At 44.5% G+C, this 16,155-nt stretch overlaps 1 protein-coding gene across 2 annotated transcripts in view; it reads left to right on the top strand.

Annotated features, from left to right (window-relative positions):
* The window catches only part of PFKFB1 (6-phosphofructo-2-kinase/fructose-2,6-biphosphatase 1), a gene marked incomplete at both ends in the record, with an annotated part of 67,166 nt that extends 51,780 nt beyond the window's left edge, over positions 1-15,386 (top strand). For both annotated transcript variants that reach the window (XM_079727764.1, XM_079727765.1), the window contains 7 exons: positions 122-329; positions 3,081-3,227; positions 6,702-6,806; positions 11,012-11,141; positions 13,788-13,850; positions 14,911-14,975; positions 15,327-15,386. In XM_079727764.1, coding sequence (XP_079583890.1) covers positions 122-329; positions 3,081-3,227; positions 6,702-6,806; positions 11,012-11,141; positions 13,788-13,850; positions 14,911-14,975; positions 15,327-15,386 — 778 coding nt within the window. The remainder of the gene's footprint in view (positions 1-121; positions 330-3,080; positions 3,228-6,701; positions 6,807-11,011; positions 11,142-13,787; positions 13,851-14,910; positions 14,976-15,326) is intronic.
* Between the last annotated feature and the right edge of the window lie 769 nt (positions 15,387-16,155).

Below are 16,155 nucleotides of genomic sequence, written 5' to 3' on the forward strand. Positions count from 1 at the left end.
GGTGAGAGCTGGGTTATAGAGGAGGCTTGAAGGCAGGGTGTGTGGTTGGGGCTTTCTCTTGGGATCAGCCTCTCCACCATCAGCCCCTGAGCTGCCCTTGCTCCTGCTTGGGTTGGCCCAGCCACCTGTCCTACATCAAGATCTTCGACGTGGGCACACGCTACATGGTGAACCGAGTGCAGGACCATATCCAGAGCCGCACAGTCTACTATCTCATGAACATCCACGTCACACCCCGCTCCATCTACCTATGCCGGCACGGTGAGAGTGAACTCAACCTCAGAGGCCGCATCGGAGGTGACTCTGGCCTCTCAGCTGGGGGCAAGCAGGTAGGGATGGCCCCATGCACTCAGAGGTGTTGGCTGAGCTGGTCCAGGTGGGCTGCGGGTTGGTGGGGTGGCTGCTGCCTGGGTCCTGAGGATGGGGGGACTCAGTGGCAGGATAAAAGCAGGTTCTGGTCACTCTTGCTCTTCCACCCCATCAGCCACTCAGTTTTGACCCATTGAATGGCTCCCAAGTGCCAACAGCATCTGCAAGTCCGATGACTTGGTCCTGGTGCTCCAGCCCTTCCTAGATCTGGCTGCTCCTCCAGCCCCATTACAATAAGCACCCTCTCTCCTGCCTGACTGGTCCCCTCATCTTTCTCACAACTCTGTGCTTTTGCTTGTGCAGTTTCCCCACCGAGGCTGTCCTCCTCTGTCCCCTCTGTCAGCTGGTGACCGTCATTTGCACAGATACCTGCCTTAAAGTGTCCCACCTTTGAATCCGTCTTCTCCTCCATTACTCAGGGCTGATGCTACTCCCCCAAACCCCCACTACAGGTCATCACAGGGTCAGCACTTGTCCCCCACCAGTTACCGCTTCTTTTCTGCCCTCCCTCCTCCACCCCTTCCAGGACCCATCTCCTGCTCCATGAGCTGGTCCAGGAAGCCCTCCCTTGTCCTTTCCTGCCCTCCTAGGCAGGTCACCTGGGCTCCATCCCCCCCACTTCTGGCCCATCTCTGACCCTCACGGTGGGAGTCTCTTTGTAGCTGAGAATAGTGAGCTGCACATTATGGGTGTTGGCCAATTATAGAGACACATTTTCCTATGTTTGGCCCTGTCCCTGGGCTTGTTAACACAGTTATTGTTCTTGCTTGGGAGGATGGTTTGGGGTGGAAAAAGTGAGAAATGAGGTGCAGGAGGGAGGGAGTGTCCTCTTTTATTGGACACCTCTGCACATTCACTGCACCATCTGCTTCCACACGTGTGGCCTCATTTAATCTTCACAACAGCTCTGTGCAGTGGCCATTACCATCACTGATTTATGGATGAGGAGGCTGAGGCCCACACAGGAACAGAGAGTGGCCCTTGGTCACACAGCCAGTAAAGGACAGAGCCAGGACTGAAAACCAGGCCTTCATGCTTGCTCCTCAGCCTCCCCCACTGCAGAGCTGGCAGTGTCACAGGCAAGGCATCGCACCGGAAGGCCTGGTCCTCCTGGATCATTTTCTCTTACTTTCAGACTGGTAGCCTCCCCTCGAGGTAGACTGTGACCTCTGACTCTCGCCTCTCTCGCAGAGTCAGAGACCACTGGAGGAGCCACCTTAGCCCGAGGCACCACCTACAGCCAGGGGTCTCTTGGTTAGGGCTGTCCGTGGCTTTGCCTGCACAATTTAGCACCCAGTTTGGACACGTGGCCATCTCCACCCAACATGCCTCCTTGAACAAAAGTGTGCGCATGTACATGCACATGCTTGGCCCCAACCTTCATGGTAAAGGGCACAGTGCACCATGCATTGTTTACAAAGCAGTTTCCCATCAACTGTCACCCACCACCAATCACAGTAGCTATCACTTACTATGTGCCAGGGAATGCTCTGGGTGCTCCCTGTCCACTATCCAATGTGACACTCACAGAGACCAGGCTGAGTGAGCTAATGCTGTTTGCATTTTATAGGCAGGAGATATGAGGCCAGAGATGGCCAGGGACACGTCCGAGGCCACACGGGCATAACCCCCATCGCCTGTCTCCCAGTCAGGACTCCTTCCACCAGAGCGCACTGACTGCTGACTCATAATCCATAATTAGAATGTGTGTACACAATGCCTATATTTGTACATAAAAATGTGTGCCTGTATCTGTACATTTGTGCAGATGTTCCTCACACACCATCTGTGATGAATAACATGCCTATATGCAGAAGAAAAGTGAACCACTTGCTCATCTGGGCTCCCACAAACCTAAGTGGTTCCTTTTGGTGCTGTCACTGTTTCCCTCACTGGACTGGCCATGTCTTAATAACAGGGCACCCCAGTACCCAGCACATGGCCACACACACTCAGTAAATGTTTGAATGCCCTTAGAACCTGGGTACCAGGTCCCCTGCTCAAACAATGAGAATTCACAGTGTCAAAGAGAAAGGTACCCACATCCCACCCCCATACACTTCCAGACCACACTCAGAGTACCCAGAACACTAGAATTTCCTGCCCAGAGTCTGCTTCCATTACCTACATGGGCATATCCCAGAGTCTGTTCACCTGAGAAAAGGCCACGTCACAGAAGTGTTCACCCCTAGGCAAAGGGGTGGCAAAGGGGTTACTGTTTGTGTGTCATGGAGATTGGTGGAAATATGGTGTGGACAGAACTTGTTCCTGTGACTGGATTATCCATAAACGTGTACTCAAGGCACCTAGGGGTGCAGGATGGAGCAGAAATGGGAAAAGGAGGCAAGTAGACTATGAGTGGAGTGCTTCCATTTGTACTTTTGGCCCAGGCTCCACAAATGTTAGAGGTGGGCTGTTTGAATGAATGAACAATCAAGTAGGAGGTTCTGTGAGCAAACATCAGTGAACGCACACACACACATATGCACATATACACACATAAATACACATATTCTTCTCTATTCCCTTGGTCCTTAGTCACATGGGCAAGAGTATGACTTTTTATAAATTGGGAATATTTAAACTCTACTTTTGCTTGTTCATCGTCACTCCATTATTTGTGGCAGATCTGAAATTCTTCTCATGGTCACCCTGTCTTCTTTCATCTCTCTCTCTCCCCTGCTCTCCTCCTTTGCTCCCCTACTCCCCAGTATGCCTATGCCCTGGCCAACTTCATTCAGTCCCAGGGCCTCAGCTCCCTGAAGGTGTGGACCAGCCACATGAAGAGGACTATCCAGACAGCTGAAGCCCTGGGTGTTCCCTATGAGCAGTGGAAGGCCCTGAATGAGATTGATGCGGTGAGATGGAGGGGGATGGATTTCCCGGTGGATGGTGAGGCTTGACTCTAGGCTTATCCCCTGGATTGCCTCTACTCTGGCTCATATGGAGAACCTAATTAATTCAACAAACATTTCTTGCGCTAAACACTGTCTGTGTCTTGGGGATCCAGTGAAGGCCAGAACAGACAAGGTATTTATTCTCATGGAGCCCAAAGGCAGACTGTGAATAAGACATTGCATTGCATGTGACAAAAGTTTGTGAGAGGGGAAGTGCAAGGGACTATAGAGTCTCAGAAGGTGAAGGTACTCTTGACAAGACAGTGGTGGAAGATTTAGAAGGAAAGCTTCCTAGAGGAAGCTGGAGATGAGACAAGAAGCAGGCAAAATGGACTGGGGTGAGGGGATAATTTTAATTCGAGAAATAGGGAACAGTTCATGTGAAAGCCCAGAGGTGAGAAGAGAGCATGGCATGTTTAGGTAACTGAGGAAAAATAGCAGAGAGTCTGGGACAGTGAGTGTGAGGTCTGGAGAGAAGGGAGATGAGGTTGGAAAAGAAGACAGCTTATAGGGCTTTATAGTCCATGTTGAGGGATTTGGATGCTGCCCTAAAAATGGGAAGCCATTGATGTGGTCTAAGTCAAGGAGGAGTAGCCTGAATGTGATTCACATTTCCTTAAAAATAGACCACTCTGGTCATGTGTGGAGACTAGGTGAGCAGAAGGCCAGAATGAGAATGCATACCAGTATGGAGATGGCTGCATTAGTCTAGGCAAGAGGTGAGGGTGTGATGGCCCATATGTATATTGGAGATGAAATGAAGAAGAAAATTTTGGTAAATATTTCATCTGACCCTCATGACATGGCAGTCTCTCTTTAGAGTCAGGTTTTTCCATGAGCTTTTTGAGAAGGTGTTTCCTCTCCATTGTCTCACCTGCACCATAGGTACACTGACAACAGGTTAGACACTAAAGTAAAAGCTTCACCACAGATGTAGATAACTTGTGTGTAGGTAGGTTAACCTGATTGCCTGCTAGATAAATACAGAGAAGTATGTTTGTGTATACATAATACATATATGCTTAACTGTAGATGTACAGAGACACACATATTTAGAAAAGGGATATACAGAATTGTTATACATATCACATATATTTGTTATAAAATACATGCAAGCAACAGTTCATCATAATTGTTCAGTTATTGTTTGTTTCTGGCCCACATGTGGTGTAAACATTTATTGGATACCTACTCCATTTCAGGCTCTGGAGTAGTGCTGGAGACAGAGATTTGTTCCTGTCTTCACTGGGTTTTCAGAAATAAACCTGGGTAGACAGAGGAATGCAAAATAATGTGTGTGATACAGGCTCTGATGGGTTAGAATGTGGGCACACAGATGTTGGGGCAAGGCATCTGGCCCAGCCATGATCTGCCTAGAGGAAGTGATACCTAGCTAAAGCCTAAGGGGTGAGTAACAGTGAGCCAGAGAGAGAGGATCAGGAATAGTATGTCATGCAGAGAAAGCAGAATAAGCAAAGAGGGAATTGTGTGTGTGTGTGTGTGTTTGTAGAGCTACTAAGGTCATAGCAGTGCAGATGGAAAGGGAAGAAAAAGGAATAGATCTGAGAGAAATTTAAGAGGAAGAATCTCAGGAATTAGCTATGAGGGGATGGGTAAGGAAGAAGGAAGAATTTAGAATGATGTCTAATTTTCTGGTTTCTTTTCCATTCAGTGATATATTAATAATTATATATATTAATCTAATAACATTAGATTAAATTAATCTATTTAAATTACTATATAATCTAAATAATATTAATTAATATAATAATATATTCCATTGATTGAGTTTTTAAAATGTGCCTTGTACATTCTGTACTAGTCTCTTTTACATATATTATCTCTAATATTCAAACTACTGTTATGAGGTAGTTATAATTATCCTTATTTTGCAGATGAGGAAAATAAAATTAAGAGAAGTTAAGCAATTTTCCTTGTCAATAAAGTCAGTGGCCACTTCCACAGGCAACAGGCTCCCAGCATGCCTCAGAATAGAAAGTCAAAGACAATCTGGAAAGACCTTGTGTATATACAGGGTGCACTTTCTCCTATGGACAGTGTCAGTTGCAGGTTTGCCACTGCCTGTCTTCTTGTAGGCTGGGGCAGGGTTGAACCTAAACCCTAAGGGAAGCTTGGTTGACAGCTCAAAAGACAAAAACCAGAGCACATTGCTCCCCTACAGGCAGGTCTACTTGGAATCTACACAACCAGAAGGAAATCTTACAAACCCAGCATCACTTCCCAGCTCTACCAGCAGCCACCTCACTTCTGTGGATTTCTCAGTGGGAACTCATTATCTGAGCCCTTGATTCCTTCTTTGGGTGTGGAGATTGTGTCTCCCCAAGGACCACTCTGAAACTGTTAGGAATTTACTAATTCTTGCCTTCTGAGAAGTCTGTGGATACCTGTTTCTTTATCTGCCAGAGGTCCTGGAGCAGAGGTGTGGGCAGGAGGGATGGGAAATGCTATAACACAAGAAAACACTGCTGTGGATGTGCGTACACACATGCGCCTGCCTACACAGTCACAGACATCCACCATAGGTATGTTTACACTCACAGACATGCACTTCACAGACACATGGACCCAATAGTCAAACACAAGTTCCCTCTTAGATGCATCTACCAATCATATTTGCACCATTCATGCACACACATACATACTTACAGACAGACACACCTAGAGATACATATCACACTCACCATAGACACACATGCAGTCTTTGCATATATCTACATCACATAGACACATAGAGGCATACCGGGGACATATAAACAGTACAGACACATAACCTCAATCATATTACCTCAGATTAACGCAGACATCAGACATAGGTACACAGATACTGACACATATAATCAGGGACATACACACTCACAGATACACATACCACAGACACACTGAGACCCACATGGAGGGACAGACCACAGAGACACCCATGCAGGCGCATTCTTAGATGATCAGACAGTCTGCATACACACACACTCACACCAATACACTATACATCTGCTGAGACAAATACACAACCAACAGCATAGGACCTTAAACATACCACAGATACACACCATAAGCATGCTGCACACACACAGATAAACACAGTCACAAATCCCCACAAATTTATAAAAATACACACTCATATATACAATGCACACCTATAAACCTATTGGGACAACCATAGAGAAACACCAGATACCCACCATACACTCAGCCTGAACACACCTATACACATGCACTCATTCTCACATCCACACAGCTACCCACCTTGTGCATACATACACACATACATTCAGACAACAGACTCAGACCTAGAGCTGTGTTCACAGAAACCCAGGTGCTTGTGTGCTAACGTTCCACAATCATTGGCTTCAGAACTATGGTAGAGGCTGTGGGGATTCCAACTTGTGAATACTTTTGTCCCCAAATAATTTTTCTCAGGGTGTCTGTGAGGAGATGACCTACGAAGAAATTCAAGAACACTACCCTGAAGAATTTGCACTACGAGACCAAGATAAATATCGCTACCGCTATCCCAAGGGAGAGGTAAGGTTTGGAGGGGTGGCCAGACTCTTAGAACTCCTCGCCAGTATCTCTATTCCAACTACCAGGATTCCATATTTTCCTAGATAGCTTTAAAAACAGGGTAAAGCAAATTTTGTAGCATCTTCCATCCCACAAGGCACATGATTATCTGGCCCTTGGCTGTCTCATTCTTAGCTATAGACAACTGATTCCTCTTTTTTTAAAAGCTACACATTTGCCTGATTATTTTCCTGTCTTCTTTCAGGAGGGCTCACTTTGTCCTAGACTTTGTCTTTGATACCCTTACACTAAAGGTATTTGAAATAGTTCAATATACTCTAATTTCCTGACATTTTATTGCCAAGTTGCCTAAAGCTCCAGCCTCTCTGGACTGTGGGTTGGAGTCTCAAGGGACAATGGCTAATGGTTTATCCAACTTCTTTGCCACCACATGAACCAGACTATCAGTTCCCTATTCCCATGTGAGGTAAATCCTCGTTGTTTTCAACCCAGTCTCCATTTAGCCAGTTCCACATGTTAGAATATTTATTAGTCATACTCCATTTCTGATACAGATTCCAGGGAACAATTATCAGAAAGCAAGATATCAGAGAAGAAGAAACAATAGATATCCTGTGTTACAAAGCACTTTCACATTTGTATTTTCATCCTCAAAAATGACATTATGAAGTCAGTCCAACTTTATATATTTTGAGGCTATGTTGTTAGAGGCATACAAATTTAAAGCAATTATATCTCCTTAGTGAATTGTATATTTTATTATTACATAGTGAGCAAGCCTCTTTCCCCCTAATAATGCTTTCTGCCTAAAAGTGTATTTTATATGATATTAATATAGCTATATAAGATTTCTTCTGGTCAGTATTTGCCTAGTTCATCTTTAGTCATTTACTTTCAACTTCTCTGTGTATTTTTGTTTTGTTTCTTATAGACAGCATATAGTTGACATTTATTGGTTTTAATAAAAACTGAAAATGTACGTCTTTTGAATGGTAAATTTGGTACACTTACTTTTATTGTAATTATTGATTTATTTGAATTTCTTTCTATTATCTTATTTTGAGTTCTCTAGGCTTAGTTTATCTTTTCCCTTTTCCTCCCTTCTTTAGAATTGATAGAGTTTTTACATCTTTATTTGACTTATACAATCTCTTTCCATTCTTTTAGAGTTACTCTTAACATTTTAATATGTGTGATTGACAAAATCTAAAAATCAGTGTCTCCACCCACCCCCTAAAACAATATAAAAATGTTACAACTCTGGTCACTCCCTCTCTCAACTTACATGTTAATTGTTGTTTTGTATTTTACTTCAAACTTGTGTCTTATCCCTCAAATGACTTATTATTGTTATTAATAAATTTATTATTGTAAGCACAACTTACTAAGTAGATGTTGATTGAATTAATGCTTACTGAAGCACTTCAATTTACAACAATCTATCAGAATATATCACTATTTTTTCCTATAATACCAACATATTATATTTTTTAAGTTAAATCAATATTACCAGAGTAGAATTATTATAAATGCTAGACAAAATAGAGCTACTTCCAAACAATTAATAAACTTTGTACCCACATAGATGGATTTTTTCTTTTTTAAAAATTTTATTGGATTATATTTGATTTACAATGTTGTGTTACTTTCAGGTGTACAGCAAAGTGATTCAGTTATATATATACATATATTCATTCTTTTTCAGATTCTTTTCTCATAAAGGTTATCACATAATATTCAGTAGAGTTCCCTGTGCTATACAGTTGGCCCTTGTTGGTTATCTATCTTATATATAGTAGTGTGTGTCTGTTAATCCCAAGCTCTTGATTTATCCCCTCCCCCTCAGTTTTCCCCTTTGGTAACCATAAGTTTGTTTTTTGATATCTACAAGTCTGTTTCTGTTTTGTAAATAAGTTAATTTGTATCATTTTTAAAAAAATAAGATTCCACATATGTATGATATCATATGATATTTGTCTTTCTCTAACTACTTCACTTAATATGATAAGTGAAGTGAAGCATCCATGTTGCTGCAAATGACATTATTTCATTCTTTTGTATGGCTGAGTAATAGTTCATCATTCATATATATATATATATATATATATATATATATATATACACCACATCTTCTTTATCCATTCATCTGTTGATGGACATTTAGCTTGCTTCCATGTCTTGGCTATTATAAATCGTGCTGCAGTGAACATTAGGTGCATATATCTTTTTGAATTATGGTTTTCTCTGGATATATGCCTACGAGTGGGATTGCTAAATCATATGATAGTTCTAATTTTAGTTTTTAAGGAACCTCCATACTGTTCTCCTAGATGGATTTTATATAGTTGAAAAGGGGTAAAATCACTTATCCAATTAAAATAAAATTCTTATTCGCTAAAAAATAATATTGTACACAGTCAGTCTTTATTTAGATTTAACCACATATTTACCAATTCCGTTGATCATTCTTTCTCCTTACAGCTCAAGTTTTCCTTCTGGGTTCAATGTCTATCTTCCTTTAGAAGTTTCTTTAGGAGGATCTGTTGGTAGTAGACTCACCTTTCTTTTTGTCTAAAAATGTCTTTGGGGGGGTGGTCCTTAATCCTAGATGGTATTTTAGTAAGGTATAAAACTCTAGGATGACAGTTTTCTCTCAGCACTTTGGAGATATTATCCTCACTGTCTTCTGGCTTCTAACATGGTTAAGAAGTCTCCTGCAAGTCTAATTGTCATTTCTTTTCTCTCTGACTGCTTTTAGGGTCCTGGAGTCTCTATTGCTTTTAAGTTCCACTCTGATATGTCTACATATTAATTTCTTTTCATTTATCTTGCTTGGGGTTAATTGGACTTCCTGAATCTGAGGACTAGGATTCTTCATCGATTCTAGAAAATTCCCAGACATTATATCTTTAACTATTCCTCTCTCATATTTTCTCTATTATCTCCTTGAAATGCAATTAGATGTGTGTTAGTCCTGTCTCTATCCTTTATGTCTCCTAACTTCTTCTTATTTTCAATCTCTTTGCTACATTCTGAGTAATTTCTTCAGCTCTATATTCCAGAACAGTATTTCTTGATTTGTATCTAATCTGCTGTTTACTCTATCCATTGAGTTTTCCATTTTAATGACTATATCTTTCATTTATAGAAATTCTACTTAGTTCTTTTTCAAATCTAGATCATATATTCAATAGCATCTTATTTCTTCCTTACATTTTTGATTCAATCTTTTATTTCTTTCAAAATCTCAAGCATATTCACTTTATATTGTGGATCCTTTATCTTAAGTTGTTAGGGTTCTTGTTGTTTCTGCTTATTTTTACTCATGATAGCTTATTTTCCTTGCATGTTATGTGAGCTTCAGTTTGATGAAAATTTTTCTGTGGGAATCCCATGCAGTCTGAGTTGAGAGAATCCAGAGAGAATTTCCATTTGCTTCTTCCAGACACTCTTGGGGGGCTAACAACTTGAAATCACTTCTTATTAAATTCTCAGCTTAGCATTTTCTAAAACACATAGGTAGTATAATTCTGAACCACAAATCCACCTGAGGATAGGCTTGTGGTTATACATTCTTACAGGAGGCTTTTCCAATTTTTTTCCACCAAGATTCAGGCAGAGACAGATATATTTTCTTACTGGTTCCCTTTGCCTGTGGATATATTTTTTAGTTTATAGTTTTGCTGAGGATGTAGTCCTTTGAAGGTCTCAGATTTTTGTGAGTCTCAGTCCCAAATCTCCACCTTGTACACAGCTAAGGCCTTGTCTCGTGTTTCTATAAGGTTTTAAAAGCTCAAGGCTCTTGGATACTGTGATTAGCAAATGCCCTCATGGGAGTTGTGGCTTCTATATCAATTTATCACTCTTTTTTCCAGCTTTTCTTCATTTTGGAACCGTATATTCATAATGTTTCCTTCATTTTCGTCAAAGATCAGCAGTGCGGACATTTATTTTATCCAGATTTTCTAGGGAATTTTAGTGGAAATTTTATTATTGTTATTTACTCCACTATATTGGTTGCCCCATTTAACAGATGAGAAACTAAGGCCCTAAGAAGAAAGTGAGTTGCCTGAGGTCATACTGCTGGACCAACAACTGAACTGGCACCACAGCCAAGTTTTCCTGATTCCTAGTGTAGAGCTCTTCTCCTCTGGGCAAATGTGCCTCATCTCCTCTTCTTACCCAAGTGTTTCTCTCCCTTTCAGTCCTATGAGGATCTGGTCCAGCGTCTGGAGCCAGTTATAATGGAGCTAGAACGGCAGGAAAATGTATTGGTGATCTGCCACCAGGCTGTCATGCGGTGCCTCCTGGCCTACTTCCTGGACAAGAGCTCAGGTACCACTGTTCTCTCTGATCCTGGCATGGGAGCTGCATGTGAGCTGAGACCCTGACACCAGAAATTAGTGGTTTATATCTTAATAGTTAAGAGCACAGGATCTAGAACGAGGGTGCATATGTTCAAGTTCTTGCTCTGTCACATAATACTTTTGGCAAATTACTTTAATCTCTCTGTTCTCAGTTTCCTTATCTGTAAAATGGGGAGAATAATGATGAAGTTTAAATAAATGAACATATTTAACATAAAGAGCTTAGAACAGTTCATGACACAAAGGATGGGCCATATAAGTGTTAGCTGCTATTATTAATATCAGTGTTAGTCTGAGATAACATTTTCAAAGCCAACCTTAACAGTCTGCCTCAACCTGAAAAAGCTGAGCCAGTATTTGTCTCAGGCATGCTGTTCTCAGGTGGAATGGGACCTCTTGTGACCTCTTGATTTTGATTATAGGTTTCTGTCTTTGCTATAGGGATGATTTCCCCAAGATATTGATGTTTTCATTTAAAATTTTTAAATGATTATTTCTTTTTATAAAAAAACATCTAGACATTTTAATTTACAGAGTATCTACACTGACTACAAATACTGAAATGCAAACTGAGGCAGCTGGCCTGGCAAGGGACTGTTGTGTCACATTCAGGTGGGAGAGTCCATTTCTGACATGGATGCTGAAGCATTGACATCTCCAGGATACTGGAGGGAGGGAGTGTGAGGACAATACAAAGTCATATTTGAAGTGTACAATATCCTGCAGACTTGGATCTTTTCTATGACGCTAGCTTCCAACCAAAGGGCACTTGTAATATGGAGCCATCTAGAATTGGAACCCTTGGGACTTGAAAACTTGACATTGGACAAGTAATTTCCTCTGCTTGGTCCTCAATCTCTTCAATGGAAAAAAGATGACAGGGGTTGGGGTGGTGCTGCTAGATTTCTGATACTGTCCACATCTCTACTGCTCAGTACTATTTTTGAGACTGTGAGGCCTGCCTTGTAACCCCAACTGTGCAGAAGAGGAAATAGAAGCTCTGAGGGATGAAGGAATTGCCCAAGATCACAGGGCTCAGTGAGGCAGGGAGAGGTACCAATCTCAGGTGCATTCCAGAGACACCTCACTTCAGACACATGTGAGGTGCATGAGGTGCATGCATCTCCTGTTTGCACACTGCTTTACCCACTTACTACCCACTTTCATGCACAGGCCATGCCAGCTTCTCACAGCTGTCCTAAGAGCTGGGCCAGGCAGGACTGGGCACATGCTCTTGCCCCTATCACTCAGGTGAGGAAACTGAGACCCAGAGAGATGGTGTGACTGAGAACTCAGACCCATAAGACCTCAGAGCTGGGTCCAATCCTGTGCTATGAGAGATAGGAACTTTGGGGACCAGAAAGAGAAAAGACAGGGCTGAGGTCACTTGTCCAGGCAGTGGCAGAGCTGGGTCAGAGACCTCAGGCAAGTCGCTTCCCTTCTCTGAATCTATTTTGTCATGTGTGAAGTGAGGAACAGTAACTCGCGCAGAGTATCAGTGAGGATGGTTTGAGATAGTGCACCAAAAGCACTGGGCCCAGCACCTGAAGGTGATGGTAACAAAGGCAAGGAGGAGGAGCAGACTGGTTGCCCAGGAAATTGCCAAATCTTATGTTTCAGGAGGCTGAGTGGGCAGTGGCGGGCCTTAAAATCCTAGGGTGAACCTCAGGGGCAGGGAGGCCATGAGGGGTGGGGTTCTGGCTCAATGAAGGGAGATGGGGAGCTGTATAAGTGGCCTGGGTGGTCAGGAGGTTGGGTGTCTGCAGAGAAGAGTGAGGTGGGGGTGTCACCCCACAACACTGTGAGTCCCTCGAAGGCAGTGGCAGCAGACTGCAGTGGGAAGAGCACACATTTGGCCTCAAAGCATCCTGGGCTCGAGTCCCAGCACCGCCACTTCCTGGCTGTGGGATGTAGGGCAAGTGTCTTCCCTCTCAGAGCCTCAGTGTCCTCATCCATGGAATGGGCCTGATCATCACCTCCTATCAGGGCTGTCTGGTGAATGTCATCAAGGCCATATGAGTAATTGCATGTGAATATTCAGAACAACTTTATACATAATCCTCAGTAACTGGAAACAAGTGAATTGGTGAATGCTTGTCCATCAACAAGTGTCCCAGGAGTCAGAGGGCACAGGCCTGGGCTGGGGAGAAAGCTGCAGGAGCTGCCAAGGTGCATGTACACCTCAGCCAAGGCCCCGGCGCATAGTAGGGCCTCAGAAAACAGTTGCTGAGACCTGTTGTGGGCCTTTGTGGTGGGGGAGCCCATGGAAGGGCTGAGGTTGGGGCTGGGAGGGAGGCCTGCCTTGGTCTCATGTTTGCCCTGTGGGTGAGGAGGTCGGCCGCCTCCGAGGTGACCATCCTCAGAGATTCAGACCCCTTCCAGGGGCAGGTTTCTGGGGGACGCAGGGTCTGTCTGCAATCTCCAGGGCCCTCCTTCATCCCTTCCCACCCTGCTCTCAGCACTGCTCCCAGCACAGTGTGGGGGAGCAGGGCCCAGGTGAAGACAACCATGGGGAAGGGGGTGGAAGGGGAGAGTGCTGCAAGCCTGGAGGCCCGGGGAGGTGGTGCCTTCCCCAGCGCCCTGTCTCTGAGGGCTGCTCTCTCCTCCTTTCTAGATGAGCTGCCTTATCTCAGGTGCCCTCTGCACACAGTGCTCAAGCTTACACCTGTGGCTTATGGTGAGTCCCCTACCTTCATCTGGGGAAAAGCACATAGACACCATGAGCATGCCTGCAGTACCTAGCATTTTCCCAGCAGAGTCCTGAGAGAGATTTCCTGCGTGCATAGTTGGATGTCTTGGTAGAGGCAGAACTGGTGGTAGCAAGATAAGAATGAGGAAGGACTGAGGTGGCCTCTAAATCTGGGACCTGGCCCCAGCTTTCTCTGTCTCTACCAGAGCACCAATCATACAGCACAAAGCTGTAGAAGAGGGGGTCCCCAAAAGGGTCCAGATGAATAAGTGTATGTTGGGGCCAGATTTGAAGAAAGGGTTCAAAGACCAGCCCGGGCAGTTGAGACTCTCTTTGGGGGCATTAGTCAGCTCTGGAATGTTCATGAGCAGAGAAGAGACAGACTCAAATCTGTTCTGGGGTATGAACAGGGCAGATGGTGTACTGAAGCCTGGATTAGTGTTCAATCGACAGGGATGGAGCTAAGGGGGCTTCCATAGGCATTGGGCCTCCTCTGCCCACTCCAGGCCCCAATGATACCACTCTCCTCTTTCTTCAAGCTTCCTAGAACTCCCTTGTGACCTTCCATACCTCTGATGTTGCCATAACCATATAGCTCTGGAAATAAACTTTACCTGGGACTGGTCACCCCAAGGCAGAGGACCCAGGACTCTTCCACCACTTTAGCACCTAACACAGCTGGGAGGATCCACAGATCTCCATTGTTATTATTAGGTTTCTGTCTCACAGACAAGAGCTGGGGAGGGGTGCAAAAATCATCTCTTGTCATCTCTCATTCCCATTGACAACTGGGCAAGGGAGGCTCAGAGAAGTCTGAGACTACTAGGGGCAGAGCTGGGGGGATGCCCCGTTCCTGTCTCTTAGGCCTAGTGTCTTCCCCTGACATCACACAAGGGTCTAAATTCCTCTCCCTAAAGGGCAGTCACAATCTGCACACAGCGTGGAGCTGGGGGTGTGGGTGGTGATGGGTGGAGGAGGGAATGACACCTCAGGGAAGACCTGTGCTTACCTGGGTGGCTTATGGATGAATGGGTTGCTCTTTTCTGAGGCTGCAAAGTGGAGTCCATCTACCTGAACGTGGAGGCTGTAAACACACATCGGGAGAAGCCTGAGGTAGGTGAGGGACTCTGTGGCCTAAGCTGGCATGTGGTGAAAGCACCCTCCCCTGCAGAAAGGCAGCCCCAGTCCCACAGAGCTTGGGTGTTTCCACCAACATGTAGAATAACCAGCACCCAGAAATGCAGGAACCGCAGCCCAGACTCGAGGCACCATAGACACCCACAGCTAGAGCAACCCTGCCTAAAAGGCCTCTGGCTGAGGTTCCCCCAGGCTTGCCTGAGAAGAGGGTCAGGATCCAGGCTTGGCTGAAAGAGGGGAGCCTGGCAGTGAGGACAAGAGGCAGGGAGGGGCGGGGGCTCCACACTGCTGGCTGCTTCCTGCTAATACTGGGTTCTCTCCTCTCAGAATGTGGACGTCAGCCGGGAACCTGAGGAAGCCCTGGACACCGTCCCTGCCCACTACTGAGCCCTTTGTAAGACATAAAACTGCCTCTGTCCTCGCTCTCTTTCACATTTAGGAGCTGCTATTGTTGCTCTTCTCTTACACTGAGAACACTCTGGAGTTGGCCTCACTGAAAGAGACCTGCTTCCAGTGAAGAAACTCTCCTCAGCTCCAAAACAGGTCTTGATTTCTAGCTACAACCAAGGAGCTGTCTAGGTCAGGATGAAACTTTTTCCTTCTTAATTCCTATTCCCTGATCAATAAAGACTTCTCTTTCTGCCTACAAAAGGGGAAAGGAGGTCATTGTGCGGCTTTTCCCACAAGATCCTCTTAAGATCCTGACCCTATGAAATGGCTCTGGTGCTATCGGTGTATGGACTGGGTGAGAACTTCCTGGAAAGAAGGGCTTTGGAGTAATACCTCCAAATGTGAGGGTGGAGATAGGTCCATGTGAGTGCTTATGGCCTTGTTACTTCGTGGCAACATGGCTGGGAACATGATACCTTCATCCCTACATTCAAAGAAGAATCTGCACTCAGACCACAGTTTTCCTTCCTTCTCCAACTCTTGTTGCCATCCTGAGTGATTTCACTGTCCATATAAATGATTCCGACAATACCCTGGTCTCCTAGTGCCCTGCCCCCTCAACTTCAGTGAGCATCTTCCCTTCAGCCACTCACTCCTTGGTTGGCATCATCTAGATTTCTCTCCAGTCTGACTTCTTAAATACAAGCATCCCACTATCTGACCACTGGCCCCCCAGTCCTTAAAACTCTCTGTGTCATCCACAGGA

This window comes from Hyperoodon ampullatus (assembly GCF_949752795.1).
Source record: "Hyperoodon ampullatus genome assembly, chromosome: X".
Lineage (NCBI taxonomy): Eukaryota > Metazoa > Chordata > Mammalia > Artiodactyla > Ziphiidae > Hyperoodon > Hyperoodon ampullatus.